The sequence below is a fragment of the Hemitrygon akajei genome, chromosome 8 (genome assembly GCF_048418815.1).
Source record: "Hemitrygon akajei chromosome 8, sHemAka1.3, whole genome shotgun sequence".
NCBI classification, from domain to species: Eukaryota; Metazoa; Chordata; class Chondrichthyes; order Myliobatiformes; family Dasyatidae; genus Hemitrygon; species Hemitrygon akajei.
The window spans coordinates 87,130,316-87,146,872 of NC_133131.1; the positions used below are offsets into that span (position 1 = coordinate 87,130,316).

The window sequence follows — 16,557 nt, forward strand, 5'->3', positions numbered from 1 at the left end:
TTGGAGAGTAGGTTATCAGAGTTTGGTTGCATTTTGATTGATACAAAATTTTGTCTTAAAACTATCTTTTCCATTTTCCATTCTAATTATTGATTTTTGTGGTCTCTCCTCCCTTTATTCTTAATTCTATCTTCACTGTCTTCAGTAATTATATTCAGTATCTGTAGAACTCTGCACTTCTGTGTTGAGCTGGTAATTTCTCTGAATTACCAGCTCAAATGTGAGATTTTACACAATTTCAAATGTCTTGCTTCAGGGTTGAAAATGATAGGTTTGTTTTGAGATCAATGAGACTAACGACAAAGCAAATGAAGTCAAATATATTTTGTAGTCTGGAAACTGTAACTAAAGAGAAGGTAATCTGCCTCCTCACAATCTTCAAGACTTCCTACCATAATAAAATAAGAGAAAAGAATGTCTGTCTCTTCAAACCTACTCTGCATGGTGTGAGAATCATGACTGATCTTCCACCTTAAAGCATTTTCACGCTTTATCCATATAACCCTTCATTACTTTAATATCTGGAAATCTATTCATCCTTATTTTGAATGAACCCAATAAGTGAGTCTCTACAGCCCTTAGCTTGCAGAATTGATCACTCTCTGAAGGCAGAAATTCTTCCTCCTGTGTTGGCTGGAATTGGGAACTGGAACGGAAGCAGAGAAAATTGTTGTAAGCACCGATCAATGTATTTTAACATAACAAAATAAGAAAAATCTGAAATAACGAGTGGTTGAAAAGAAAAGTCAGTTAAAAGACTTAACTGAAAACATTATATTGCATTGATGATGCAGAATAATGAGCAATAGGTTATTAGTCAAACTAGATACAAGTGTAAAGATAAAGTCAGAACAGTGGTGCAGCATGAATCATGACTAATTAATTTACGTCAAAATGAAAGCATGTGGATTGGGAGGAAATCCAGTGAGTAGGCCATTTGGCCTTTAAAACCCACTCTGCCAATTCATCAAGATCAAGGATGATTTATATCAACACTCTTTCCTCCACTATCCTCATATCCTGTAATTCCCAGAAATCTATCAATCTCTGTTCTAAATGAATGCAATGACGGATGCTCTGCAGCCCTCCGGTGTAGACATTCCAAAGATTCACCACTCTCTGTGTGAAGAACATTCCCATCTCTGTACCAAATGGTCTTCTTTTGGAAGCTTGCTAGATGCCTTGGCAATTGGAAACATTGTTCCTCCCTTTGCATCCATCCTGTCACATCCTGTAAGATTGTACATTTCACTGAGATTACCTCTCATTGTTCTAAGCTTTAAAGAACATTGTACCAGTCTACTCTATACTCTATCTCCTCATATGGCAAATTATCATGCATGGATCACTCTCCGTTGAATCTGTGCTGCACTGCTGCCTCTGTGATAAGTAAGTCATTTATTAGGGAAGGAAATCAAAACTGCAGGTAGAGTCTCATCAAGTCCCATACAATTGCAATAAAACTTCCATAGTTCATTATTCAGTACTCTCCTCATAATGGATATTCACCTGTTTTACATGCATTTAGGCTACACAATCACATCTATGCCACTTTTACTCAATTTCTAATCATTTATAAAATGACCTGGTTTTCTACTTTGTGCATAAAAGTAGATGGCCTCACATGTTTCTGCATTATATATCATCTGCCTACTCACCAATGTTGTCTATATTTTCTTGAAGCCTCCATACTTCTCCATAATTGCAGTTTGCTTAGCCTAGTGTCATCAATAAACTTAGAAGAACAACAATATCTATTAGGTGAGTGATAAAGTATTCTGTGCTTTCCTGAAAGAGTGCATCATCACTGTATGAGAAGCTCAACACTATCTGATGCGTGGCATTTCATCAATCGGTAAAGCAATATAGCTGTAATATTGACCATGTACAAAATGAATTGCAGTTGCACTCCAGGAAAACATGCTAAATTTATGAACCATATCAACAAAAAGAGCAAGGACAGCAGGCACATAGGATGATCACCATATGAAGTTTCCCTTTAAAGTGTACACCATTTTGACTTGGAAATGAATCGTCATTCCTTCATCAGCACTCAGAATAGATATAACTACGTTGTGGGGATATCCTCACCTTACAGACTGCAACATTTCATGAAGAAGGCTCATTTCCAACTTCTCAAAGGTACTTAGAAATGGACAACAAATGCTGTCATTTCTAGTCATACTCTCATCCTGAAAAATGAATAAATAATAAAAATGGTGCTATGGCATAAACCAGGGGTTCTTGATATTCATATTGTTCTTTATGTAACATTTTTGTCTGATACCTTATTGAAGGCAGACTGAGAAACTGCCTGATTTCTGATACATGAATGTTTTGTATTTAAAAACACACAAAGATACATATCAACAGTAAGGTGGAGCATAATATTGTGATGCAGCCTTAATACTGCTTCTAAGTAAGTTGATTTTGGATGGATATTATCTTTTGTGTTATTCAGTAGTTCCATTTAATATCAGAGATATGCAACCTGAAATTCTTGTTCTTCACAGACATCCATGAAAACAGAAGAGTGCCCCAATGAGTGGGCGATAGTAAATATTTTAGAATCCGAAAGCCCCCTACCCCTGCATGCACAAGCAGCAGCAGAGCATCAACCCTTCCCCTACTTATTTCAGCAAAAAAGCCTCACCACCCTTCACCCCCCAAGCAAGCAAAAGCAAAGCCGCCACGAAAGACCATGACCTGCAGTACAATAAAAAACAACCATTCACCTGACAATGCAACATACCACGGCTCTCTCTCTCCCTAATGAACGGACAGATAGGTATCACAGTGTGAGTGGAGAGACTAACAAGACAAAAAAAATCTTGCTGATTTACGGTGCTGAAGTCAGCTTTTTTATCTCGAGTCCTCCAGCTCCTATACGAGAGAGAGAGAGAGAGAGAGAGAGAGAGAGATATGGGGGGGGGGGGGGGGGGGGAGAGGGGGAGGGATGGAGGAAGGGAGGGGGAGAGAGAGAGCAAGCATAGAATCAGCTTGTCCACAGGACCGCAAATCCTTGGAACCTCCAAGGCGCACTCATCTAGTTCACATCATTGGGATATCAAAAAATGGACGGTTGGCGAGCCCCAGGAGTGGGTCCCATTGCTACAAAGAACTGAGTGTAACTCTAAGTCTGGTTCTTTGACAGAACCCATCCACCATGTAAAGGAAAATGAGAGACATTAAATGCAGAAATTCAGCTGTTTCTGCAGATGAGTTCAAAGGAGTCGCTGCCTAGCACCATTGTAGCTCTGCCCATCACAACTAAATCAAAACTTAAACTAGTAATATGCTTGTTTGTGTTTAAAAGGAAGGATTTAATTAATTTTAAGTGAAATTTGACTTTTGGATTGTGTGTGGTGAACTGGTACATTTCAACTAGGCAGTACTAATAGTTTTCATAGGCCTGGCCAAAGATAGCAAACAAAGAGAGAATAAGTAGCTGCTGAATTATTTTGTTTGAAGTTTCTGCTAAAGAAATCATAGGTTTTGTAAAGTCTGAGCCTGTTGAGTCTCAGATCAGAATATTGGGTATTGCAAATGATTATCCTGGATTTAATTAAAGGTTAGGATAAAATTTTGTCTTTCATAAGTAATCTTACATATCATTTAGATGTTGGTCCCAAACTAACAACAATATGGGGCTTAGCTAAACAGTAACATGTTTGCAATTTCTGGCTGGATCCAGTTATCTTGTCCAGACAAGAGTTTCATGTTTCATGAATGTTAGGCTAAAATTTGAAGTTAAATCCTCCTTGTGGTTTTGCCAAATCTAGCCCACTCAGAATTCATGCAAATTCATAGCTTGGTGTGGTTGGATTCAAATACATTATCAGCTGGTTGAAGGACCACTTTTATAAGATAAATGCAAATTCCCAAACTTGGAAAGTAAGGCTATAAGTTCTGTTAAATTTTTGTTACAGTTGGTTAAGTTTTCTTGAAGTATAGTGACTTTAAAATAATACAGCAGAGAATTTGCACACATTAAGCTCCTACAAATAAGTGATAATTATGATGGTTTACAAATAAACATCGGACAGGACACTGCGGATAGTTCACATTTTCCTCTTCAAATTTGTGGCTTACTATATTTTGCAGCCAGCTAAAAGGGCAAAAACAGGGCCTCAGCTTAAACATCCCATCTGAGGTCAATAGTTCTGACAGTGTTGCTTCAATGCTTGAAGTGGATCATTACCATACATTAATTAAGCTCAGCTCTCCATGGCAAAATGTGAACTTGCATCCTTGAACAAAGATGTTAACAACTCAATCACAAACAAGAGGAACTCTTCAGATGCTGGAATTCGAAGCAAAATGCTGGAAGAACTCAGCAGGCCAGGCAGCATCTATGGAAGAGTGCAGCCGACATTTCGGGCGAGACCCTTTAGCAGGATTCAAGTACTATCAACTCAAGTACTGTTAATAGGAGTTCGTATTTTCTAAACTATTATGCACTTAGAAATGTACAGCCGTAAATTTTACTGACTTTTTCTACAGGGATCCATGTTTGATTCTGAATGCAGGCGCTGTCAGTTCAGAATTTGTGACTACATGGGTTTACCCCAGATGCTCTAATTTTCTCACACATCCTGAAGGTGTGCGGACAAGTTTCTTATATACTGTAAAATTTACCCTAGACTGATGGGATTATTCTGCTGGAAACCAGTGTGGCTTCAATGGACTGAGTAGCTTCCTTCTATGTTGTTATATGGACCCTAAATACCCAGTGTCAAAAGGTGCAGACTGGAGTTAGGCTTTACACTTTAGGCCAAAATAGTGAGCCATTTTAGACTCTTAAAGATGGTGCATTTTGTTTTCTGAATGTTGTGAATTGGCTCTTGCATAGAGCGGGCATCCTTGATTCACAATCCCCACCCACCAGCACACACACACATCCGGGGTAGTAATGAATAAGCTCTGGAATTTCAGGCAGTTGGTCTTGGAAATGTCCTGAAAATGTTGGTACAGAGGCCTGTCAGACCTGCCATAATGTCCACAAGTTAGTGTTCAGGGAGATGATAATTTGGGACCTATCATACAGAGCCTAAACATACAGAGAAACGAAAGGTGTTTCCAGTGCCGTTATTTATACAAATGAGTTATGTTCTGTTAGTAACAACAAGAATGTGAGTATGGTTTAGAATAATTTGAATATATAGAGGACTCCTTCCTACGGTTCTCAGTTCCCATCTTGTGTATCAGAAACATCTTCAGAATCAGAATCAGATTTAATACCACCGGCATATGTCATGAAATTTGTAAAATTTTTCATTGATGTTAAAGAAACCATAGGACAACAGACCTGGCTCCTGGTTGGACATTATTGGACTAAATAGTTATTAAGGTTTTGTTCTGATCGTTTGCCATCATTTTGGTTGAAAAACTGCAACTTTTGCTAAAATGATGGTAGGCGATGCCATGTGTAAATACGATCTCTTAGAATATGTTATTATGTTTTTGAGAAATGAGAGCTTAACTAAAGTTTCCATTTTGTTTGAATTCCAGGATAGGCAAACAACTGTGAAAAGAAGAGACGACAATTCCTTGCAAACAAAGAAGTCAGAGGAGCGCACCAAGATACAACGAGCTAACTCTGTCACTGTTGATGGGCAGGGTTTGCAGGTGCGTTATCAACAATCTGGAAAATCGTCATTCTATTGCTTCTGGATATAAAAGAAGGCAAAAACTTGGAAAGTGCAATCTTTCAACAATGCCAGTTCATGATCTTGAACAGGATCAGTTCAAATGGGAGGTGTTCTTGATGCCCTCATGAGAATGCAATATACTGTTGTAGTGGGAGGGAAGGATCACTGGAGGGGAAAATTCAAAAAGTTGAAGAGAAAGTGCAAGGCCATTGGGAAGTCCAGATACTGAATGAGTTTGGATACGGATAAGAAATTGAAGAGACAGAAGTCAATGGGGCTCCTTAATATAGAGCAACATAGAATCTTCTGAGCCAAAATGATTTCTTCCTACCATGCTAATCACATGTTCTGTTAACAGAGTCAGCACATTTTCTTTTACACTTCTGCATATTCTTATGATAAGTACCCTGGAATATTGTGTTCCCAGCCTTAAGAAAAAGTATAATTCACAAAGGATTTGCAAGCAATATTGCAATATTATGTACTGCAGCAATCTTGATCTGAAATCATAGCTTATAAATATGCCCTTTGATTGAATAAGACTCAACCAACAATCAAGCACCCATTTATGAAATTGTGCACGGAATTCATTTTATTCTCTTTACATTTCCATCATCACTCAAGGCTAATGTAGACTGGTCAATCAGCTCACCAAGCAGCAAGTCTTTGGGAGAAAACTGGAGCTGTGGGGAAAAGTTACAGTCGCAGAATAGACGTGCAAACTTCACATAGACATCACCAGAAATCAGGATTGAACCCAGGTAGCTGAAGGCCCAGAGCCTGTTCCACCCCAGTAGATTTGGCCAATCAACTTGCAAAGATACAGATGCTTTGAAAACAAGTTCATAACATTTACTTGGACAGTTTCTTGTCAAGGCAACCAGAGAATAGATTATTTTAGGTTATCTTAGGATTCTCTGGGAAAGAGGATGATATGATAGAATTTCATATTCAATTTGAGAGTGAGAAATTTAGGTATAAAACTAGTGTCTTAAAAGGAAAGGTAATTGTAAAGGCAATCTTTCCAAGGAAAACTACAAAATAAAAGAATAAAATGAGAGATATCATATACAGAGTATTTAGATATTTTAAGATGGGAATTATGAATTCTCCTATAAGATGTATTTATTTGAGAAACAGACCCTACAAGAAGCATGATCCATCTGTAGTTTAACTAAGAAGTTTAATTATGGTGTCACATTAGAAAAATGGCTTACAATACTGTAATAAAATGGTGATGGGACAAAAGAAAGAGAGATAACAAACTGCTGAGTTTCATAGTGGCTTGGGTAATCTCAAAGTCCAGTCAAGTCAAGTCAAGTCACTTTTTATTGTCATTTTGACCATAACCTGCTGGTACAGTACACAGTAAAAATGAAACAACATTCCTCCAGGACCATGGTGCTACATGAAACAACACAAAACTACACTAGACTAAGTGAGACAACTCAAGGCTACACTAGACTACAGACATACACAGGACTACATAAAGTGCACAAAACAGTGTAGGGCAGTACAATAATTAATAAATAAATAAATAATTAACAAACAAGACAATAGGCACAGTAGAGGACAAATTTCAACATAATAATAAATAATGTAGATGTCAGCCTAGACTCTGGGTATTGAGGAGTCTGATGGCTTGGGGGAAGAAACTGTTACACAGTCTGGTCGTGAGAGCCTGAATGCTTTGGTAGCTTTTGCCAGATGGCAGGGGGGAGAAGAGTTTGTATGAGGGGTGCTTGGGGTCCTTCCCAATGCTGTTTGCTTTGCGGGTGCAGCGTGTGGTGTAAATGTCTGTAATGGCAGGAAGAGAGACCATGATAATCTTCTCAGCTGACCTCACTATCCACTGCAGAGTCTTGCAATCCGAGATGGTGCAATTCCCAAACCGGGCAGTAATGCAGTTGCTCAGGATGCTCTCAATACAACCTCTGTAGAATGTGATGAGGATGGGGGGTGGGAGATGGACTTTTCTCAGCCTTCACAGAAAGTAGAGATGCTGCTGAGCTTTCTTTGCTATGGAGCTGGTGTTGAGGGACCAGGTGAGATCCTCCGCTAGGTGAACACCCAAGAAATTTGATGCTCTTAACGATCTCTACCGAGGAACCATCAATGTTCAGTGGAGAGTGATCATTCCGTGCTCTCCTGAAGTCAACAACCATCTCTTTTGTTTTGTTTACATTCAGAGACAGTTTGTTGGCTCTGCACCAGTCCGTTAGCTGCTGCATCTCCTCTCTGTATGCTAACTCATCGTTCTTGCTGATGGGACCCACCACGGTCATGTCATCGGCGAACTTGATGATGTGATTCGAGCTGTACAGTCGTGGGCAGCAGAGTGAACAGCAGTGGACTGAGCACACAGCCCTGGGGGGGCCCCTGTGCTCAGTGTGATGGTATTGGAGATGCTGCTCCCAATCCGGACTGACTGAGGTCTCCCAGTCAGGAAGTCTAGGATCCAGTTGCAGAGGGAGGTGTTCAGACCCAGCAGTTTCAGCTTTCCAGTCAGGTGCTGAGGAATGATTGTGTTGAATGCTGAACTGAAATCTATGAACAGCATTCGAGCATACGTGTCTTTTTTGTCCAGGTGGGTGAGGGCCAGGTGGAGGGTGGTGGCGATGGTGTCGTCTGTTGAGCGGTTGGGACAATATGCAAACTGCAAGGGGTCCAGTGAGTGGGGTAGCAGGGTCGATATGCCTCATGATGAGCCTCTCGAAACACTTCATAATGATGGATGTGAGTGCAACGGGACGGTAGTCATTGAGGCAGGACACTGAAGACTTCTTCGGCATGGAGACAATGGTGGCGGCCTTGAAGTACATTGAGATGACAGTGCTGCTTGGAGATGTTGAAGATGTCAGTGAGAACATCTGCCAGCTGGTCTGCACATCCTCTGAGCACTCTACCAGGAATATTGTCTGGTCCAGCAGCCTTCCGTGGGTTGAACCTGCATAGAGTTTTCGTCACATCGGCCATGGTGAGACACAGCACCTGGTCATTGGTGAAACAGACAAAGTCACAAGGTTACCAGGAAGGCACATCAACGGTTGGTCTTTCTTGCAAAGAGAGGTGGATTCCAAAGTTAGAGAGGTCAGAATCAGAATCAGATTTATTATCATTGGTATGTTTCATGAAATTTGTTAACTTAGCAGCAGCAGTTCAATGTGATACATAATATAGAAGAAAAAAAAGTAAAAATAAATAGATAAGTAAATTAATTACAGTGTATGTATATTAAATAGATGAAAAATCATGCAGAAACAAATAATATATATTAAAAAGGTGAGGTAGTGTTGATGGGTTCAATGTCCATTTAGAAATCAGATGGCAGAGGGGAAGAATCTGTTCCTGAATCACTGAGTGTGTGCCTTCAAGCTTCTGTACCTCCTACCTGATGGTAACAGTGAGAAAAGGGCACACCCTGGGTGTGGGGGATCCTTAATAATGGATGCTACCTTTCTGAGACACTGTTCCTTGAAGATGTCCTGGGTACTTTGTAAGCTTATACCCAGGATGGAGCTAACTAAATTTATGTCTTATACAAGTCAGTGATGCAGCCTATCAGAATGCACTCCACAGTACATCTATAGTAGCTTTTGAGTGTTTTTCTCAACACACCATATCTCTTCAAGCTCCTAATGAAGTATAGTCGCTGTCTTGCCTTCTTTATAGCTGCATCAATATGTTGGGACCAGGTTAGCTCCTCAGAGATCTTGACACCCAGGAACTTGAAACTGCTTACTCTCTCCACTTCTGATCCCTCTATGAGGATTGATACGTGTTCCTTTGTCTTACCCTTCTTGAAGTCCACAATCAGCTCTTTCATCTTACTGACACTGAGTGCAAGGTTGTTGCTGTGACAGCACTCCACTAGTTGGTATATCTACTCCTGTATGCCCTCTCGTCACCATCTGAGATTCTACCAACAATGGTTGTATCATCAGCAAATTTATAGATGGTATTTGAGCTATGCTTAGCCACACAGTTATGTATATAGGTATATAGAGAGTAAAGCAGTGGGCTAAGCACACACCCTGAGGTGCACCATTGTTGATAATCAGTGAGGAGAAGATATTATAACCAATTTGCACACATTGTGGTCTTCCAGTTAGAAAATCGAGGATCCATTTGTAGAACAAAGTACAGAGGTACAGGTTCTGTAACTTATCAATCAGGATTGTGGCAATACTTTGATAAATTTGTGTTAGTCATTGGTGAAACTTACTAAACAATGGATATAAGTGTTGTTGAGATGATTCAGAGAAAATTTACTGGGTTGCTTTTCTGGGATGAAGAGGTAATTTCTTGCAGAGAGTCTGAGCAAGATTTTGTCCATACATGATAGTTTAGAAGAATAGGGTGAGCTTATCAAAGCATCTAATATTTTGAAGGATGTTGATATGCTGGATGCTGATAGGATGTTTACAATTGTGAGAAAACCTAGAATAGGAAACATCATTTCAGAATAATGGAGTTATCCCTTTAAATTGGAAATGAGATTTTATTTTACTCTGAATTTTTAATTCTCTTCCCTAGAGAGCTGCAGATGCCAATTCATTGAATATATTCATGTTGAGATAGACATATTTTTGGTGTATAGGGAATAAAAATTATGAGGAACACTGACAGAAATATAATGGCCAGACTGAGATCAGATCAGGTAAGAACAAATTCATAATTTCTTTTTAAATTGCAGAGCACTGTTTTGGGGCCATATTACTTTTTTTTTTATCTTCAATGTGGTCTCCAGTTTCTGTAAAGGATACTTCTTTCCAAGTCATGACCACGAGATAACCTGCAGATGCTGGAAATTCAAGCAACGAACACAAAATGTTGGTGGAACACAGCAGGCCAGGCAGCATCAACAGGAAGAAGTACAGTCGACGTTTCGGGCCGAGACCCTTTGTCAAGGCTAACTGAAAGAAGAGATAGTAAGAGATTTGAAAGTGAGAGGGGGAAGGGGAGATCCAAAATGATAGGAGAAGACAGGAGGGGGAGGGATGAAGCTAAGAGCTGGAAAGCTGATTGGCAAAAGGGATACAGGGCTGGAGAAGGGCGAGGTGGAGAACAGGCAAGGAGTGATTGTGAGAGGGACAGAGAGAGAAAAAAGGGGAATGAATGAATGAATAAATAAATAAATAAATAAGTGAAAGGGATAAGAAGGGGAGGAGGGGCATTAACGGAAGTTAGAGAAATCAATGTTCATGCCATCAGGTTGGAGGCTACCCAGACGGAATATAAGGTGTTGTTCTTCTAACCTGAGTGTGGCTTCACCTTGACAGTAGAGGAGGCCATGGATTGACATATCAGAATGGGAATGGGACGTGGAATTAAAATATGTGGCCAACTTTCCAGCCCTTAGCTTCATCCCTCCCCCTCCTGTCTTCTATCATTTCAGATCTCCCCCTCCCCTTCCCACTTTCAAATCTCTTACTATATCTTCTTTCAGTTAGTCCTGACAAAGGGTCTTGGCCCGAAACGTGGACTCTACTTCTTCCTTTAGATGCTGCCTGGCCCCACCAGCATTTTGTGTGTGTTGCTTCTTTCCTAGGCATTCAGGGTAATAAACTTCGTAGGGGCTTTTTCAAGTTCTACTTAACAACGACTTTGGTTATTTTTCATGTACTTTGACACCACGGAACAGCAGTGGAACTTTACTTTGCAATATTGACAAGCAGAAAAACATTCAGACTTTTGTTAAAAAGCTTCACAGAATAGCTTTTACTGTTAGGTAGGGTCCTGGTCTGTAATCTACCATTCAGCAGGGCATAGTCTGACATTGCGATGGATAATTATGGAAGTGCTGATGGAAGTTAACAGTAATTTGCACTGTAGATTCACTCCATTACTGTTCCCTCATTTAAAACAATAGGAGGGCATGTCAATACACACAAAAATAATTATACCCTCAGGCTGGAATCTTGAACAAGGTTGGTTAAAAATGCAGTCAAGTCAAATGAAGCTGCTTTTCATATCACCTGCTAGAATTCTCTTATTGGCAAACTGTGAGTGATATTAGAACAGCAATCCAGAAATATTAGAATTTAATCAGGATATGCAACAGCAATGGCATTTGCAATGCATACTCTGTTCATTGTGTTGCACGTGAATTTGCAACATTGTTATTGACACCGCAAAGTTGGTGACAGGGATTATTGACAGTTTCAGTCTTTGTAATATTTTCTGAGAAAATTTCTGCTCATCCAGGACCAATAATAGTGTGACAATTTAGAAACAAGTAAGAAATTAAAGATGTAAGTGGTTTGAGATCACTTTAAATAATACTAGTTGTGGATAAGAGTGATTAGATTTTTCATTTTATGCTTGGCTGTGTTAGGAAAAATTTGGAATATAGAATAAAAATAGAATATGGCCATCAATTTGCATGACCATGTTAGTTCTTCTTGTGTTAACAGTTTCTGATAGCTAATTCTTTGAAACTTACTTTACTAAGATAATATTTTGTGTAGCATCCATACAAATTATATGCATTTAATGTGGACTTCAAAGCTGATTCTCATTTGCATAGGTAGCACCTTAAATAATATGTTCCACCTGTCTCAATTTAGCTCCCAAAGATTCTAGTTAAGTTCAAAACAGTGTATCATTAGCTCAAAGATAATCTTTTCAATTGATACTAATAACCCCCAAGACTGCTTTTATTGATTTGATTAATTTCTGACGCATATTAATTCAGATGGGGCAAAGTAGGCTCTATCTGTGAACAATTGCTTAATAATAATATTTTCAAAATAAACAATACAGCATTCTTCTGTGATGTCCAATTTGGTAAATGTATTTGGTAAAGTGGAACTAAAAAGTCAAGGAAAGCCCCCAGCATACTCAGCCTGCCTTGAATGAACTGATTTCAACTTAGCTGGTCATTTTTGGCAAAGGAGCTCTGTCTCCCAGCTACGGTGACCCAGATTCAATTCAAGCAAGCAGTGCTATCTTTGTGGAGTTTGTTTGTTTTTCCTGCAACCATGTGTGTCTCCTCTGGGTGCTCTGGACAACAGCTGTTCCAAAAAGGGAGTGTCTTTTAGTGTATAAGATGATGAGAGTCATTGATCATGTGGATAGTCAGAGGCTTTTTCCTGGGGCTGAAATAGCTGCCACAAGAGGACACAGGTTTAAGGTGCTTGGGAGTAGGTACAAAGGAGATGTCAGGTGTCATGTTTTTTACTCAGAGAGTGGTGAGTGTGTGGAATGGGCTGCCGGCAACAGTGGTGGAGGCGGATACGATAAGATCTTTTATGAGACTTTTGGATAGGTACATGGAGCTTAGAAAAATAGAGGGCTCTGGGTAACCCCAGTAATTTCGAAAGTAGGGACATGCTCGGCACAACTCTGTGGGCTGAAAGGCCTGTATTGTGCTGTAGGTTTTCCATGTTTCTATATCTTCGCCACTTTCCCACTGCCTGCTCTCCTCATTTGGAGGCCAAGGCCTGAGCCTTAAAGACCCGGAATGTCTGCCATCAATCTCTCTTTTTCATTCTTCAGTAGGCTCTGTCAAACCTCCTCTTTGAATAAGTTTATCATCACCCTTCCTAATTTGTCGTCTTCATTCTTATGTCATTTTTTGATACTTTCTGTGGAAAGTTTATGATCTTTGGTGTCTTTTATATATTTAAGTTCTTCTTGATGATATAGTTGTTGATTGGGTAGCAATACTGGCATCAGTCAGAATACAAGATGGGTCTGATTGATGCTACCCTTACCACATCTCCTCCACTTCCCAGCCATCCAGCTCACCCCATTTTCCTGCGGCCTTAACGGGGATAGAGTTCCTTTGCCCTTACCTACCACCCCATTGGCCTCCACATCCAGCACATCCTTTTTCACAAAGTTCACCATGTTGAATGGAACCTACCACCAAACATGCCTTTATCTACTTTCCTCCACTTTCCCCTTTCTGCAGTGACCACTCCCTCTGTGAATCCCTTGTCCATTCATCCCTCCAGGCACTTACCATACAACTGGAAGAAGTGTTTCACCTGCTCACTCATCTCCTCCCTCACCCTCTATTCAAAACCCCAAACAGTACTTCCAGGTGAGGCAACAATTCACCAGCAGATCTTTTGGGGCTGCCTACAGAATCTGGTGCTCCCAATGTGACCTCCTCTGCAATGGTGCAATGGACCTCCTGATGTAGATTGGGGGCCACTTTGCCAAGCAGCTTCCCTCCATCTGTAACAAGCAGGATATCCAAGCGGTCAATCATTTTAATTCCAATCCCCCTTCCCATTCTGACATGCTCCTCTACTGCTATGATGAATACGATAAGGCTAATCTTAGGCGGGAGGAGCAACACCTCATATTCCATTACAGTAACCTCCAACTTGATGGCATGAACATCAATTCCTCTAAATTCTGGTAATTTTTTCCCTTCTCCCTTCCCTCTTCTTCCATTCCCCTCTCTAGCTCCCTTGTTACCTCTTCTCCTCACCTCATCTGCCTATCACTTCCCCCTGATGCCCCTCCTCCTTCCCTTTCTTGCATGGTTCTGTCTCCTTTCTGTTTCCATCTTCTTCAGCTCTCTACTCTCTCCAACTATCACCTCCCAGCTTCTCATTTCATGCCTGCCCCCACCCACCTGGCTTCAGTTATTACCTTCTAACTTGTAGTCCTTCTCTTTCCCCCAACCTTTTTATTCTGGCTTCTTTCCCCTTCCATTCCAGTACTAATGAACAGGCTCCACCTGAAGAGTTGACTGTTTATTCCTTCCCATATATGCTGCCTGACCTGCTAGGTGCCTCCAGCTTTTTGTATGTGTTGCTCTGGATTTCCAGCATTTGAGAATCTTGTGTTTTTATGATCTCCTTTCCAGGCTGTTCGTCACTTTGAACAATGCCTGGTGAAGAGAAAGTGGCTTTTAGTTCATGTCAAAGCCCTTATCATCCGCATCTGGTTAAAATCTCCCTTTCACCTGAGTGAGAATTCATTCTCACACTCTGGTTGTTCCAGCTCCTGCTCTTGTGCTTAGGGTATCATCCCGTGCACATCTCTGTAACTCCCTGTTCATTCTACCTGGGCTGATAATTCTGTCCTGCTGCTTGGAGTACAGGGACTAGTAATAATTCACCTGTGATTGCAATCTTTGCCTCAGTCGTACAGGGTGGGTCATGTGACCCTTGGTCAGAGTCAATGTGACGTGGCAATCCTCATCTCGGAATGTAGTCTTTGATCAGAATTTTTGCTGTATGAGTGACAGTGGTTTTCACTGCTGGAGTAGTTTCCACCCAACTTGAAAACGTGTCCACTGTTACCACTGGACTGAGTATCCCTGATACTTTGGTAAAGAACTGTGCTCCACTTGTAAGTGTAAAAATGGGCCAGGTGGGGCAGGAGCACTTAATTAGGTAGCTTATCCTTTGCTCCAGGATTCGTTTTCTGGCATGTTATACATCTTTCAAATGCTTGTCGACTTTGTGCCCTGAGTTTTGGATTCCACTACCAATACGAGGATCTATCAATTATCTTTTGTACTTCAATGTGTCAGATAAGGAATCAGAATAGTTGGGGCCACAATTCTATATCTATTGTCATATCTCCATACTCCATCATTATGTAACTTCCCACCATCTTCCATCCAGAACCACTTTTCCTGTGGAGAGCCCTGAGCCTGCACATCTCGAATATATTGAACGCTTGTTTGTCGGTAACACAGAATTCACAATTGGGGCGACCATCATGTGTTTTTTGTTGACATGCATGGTAAATGGCTTACCTGTATCTGGGACTCTTAATGCAGGTGCAGTACATAATGTCACCGTTAAAGTTTGAAGCACTTTCAGTTGTTCTTCATTAGGAGTCACAGGTTGTCCGAGTACTTACTCTCCTTCAGTGGTTGAGTAATAGTTGATGGATCTGCCACTAGCTTTTCAGTACATTAATTAGCAATGGTTTTATTTTCATTCCCCTGTGTCTTCACTCCTTTGGTCTTTATTGGAGTAAGCTGTGACATAGCTGTAAAACTTATTAATTCATCACTGCCATTCTCACTTAAGTCACTAGGGGTGGCTGTAGAGTCCATATCATGTCCATCCTGTAATTCTTTGGAGTTCAGCTAATACTCTCTCAGTGTCAGTCAAATGTAAACTGTAAATCTCTGAAGTTTGGATGGTGGCGCTGTATAGGGAGACTGTTCAATGTGAGCTGTAATTCTTTTGGCAAACGTCCACTTGAAGTCATGGCTGTGCTTTCATACATTGAGTTTGCTTTGAAACTCTGCAATGCACATCAATTTTAATATGTTTTTTCACTTGTCTGGTTAATGCAAAGATTTGCTCATTGGACTTTTTACTGTCTCTATCATGCTGTTTTTGTAGCTTATCAAAAGCTTCATGTTTCTTTCGATTAGTAAGACTTTCCTCAACTGTTAGCTCTTTCAACCACTCACACATTTGATCAAACCAACCATGTGTTCTTCAATCTAAATCAGTAGCAGCCATTTCTTGGGTCTTATCCTATACTTTCATAATATCATCTAGAAGCCAAGTGTCATTAGTTCCAAGATTGATGGTATCATTCTTCTGGATTTTCTCATTAACTTCATCAAACCAGAATGTTTTATTCAAGTAGGAGCTCAAACCCTCAGTTATCTGCTCACATGTAAATGGAGATTCTGTAGTTCATTTCATGACTTTGGCCATTGCTTTGATTCATTCTTACTTCATAATATCTTTTATTGCTTTGACTGCAATCTCAGAATTTTAACAGGTTGTCCTGCAACCTGAACTTAATCATTTTCTCCCAAACACTGCTAGCTTGCATTTGTTTAAGTTTTTCTCACGTTCTCCACTGGACTGCACAAATCCATTATCATTTTATCCATGCTTCACTGTTTGCATGAATTTAAATTTTGATGCTCTACCGGCTTGTGTATTTAATCTACGCGCTCTTGGTT

General features: G+C 40.3%; 1 protein-coding gene across 2 annotated transcripts in view; it reads left to right on the forward strand.

Moving 5' to 3' along the window:
- dgkb (diacylglycerol kinase, beta) overlaps positions 1–16,557 on the forward strand; it is a 768,700-nt gene that overhangs the window by 356,339 nt on the left and 395,804 nt on the right. For both annotated transcript variants that reach the window (XM_073054135.1, XM_073054136.1), the window contains one exon: positions 5,512–5,628. In XM_073054135.1, coding sequence (XP_072910236.1) covers positions 5,512–5,628 — 117 coding nt within the window. The remainder of the gene's footprint in view (positions 1–5,511; positions 5,629–16,557) is intronic.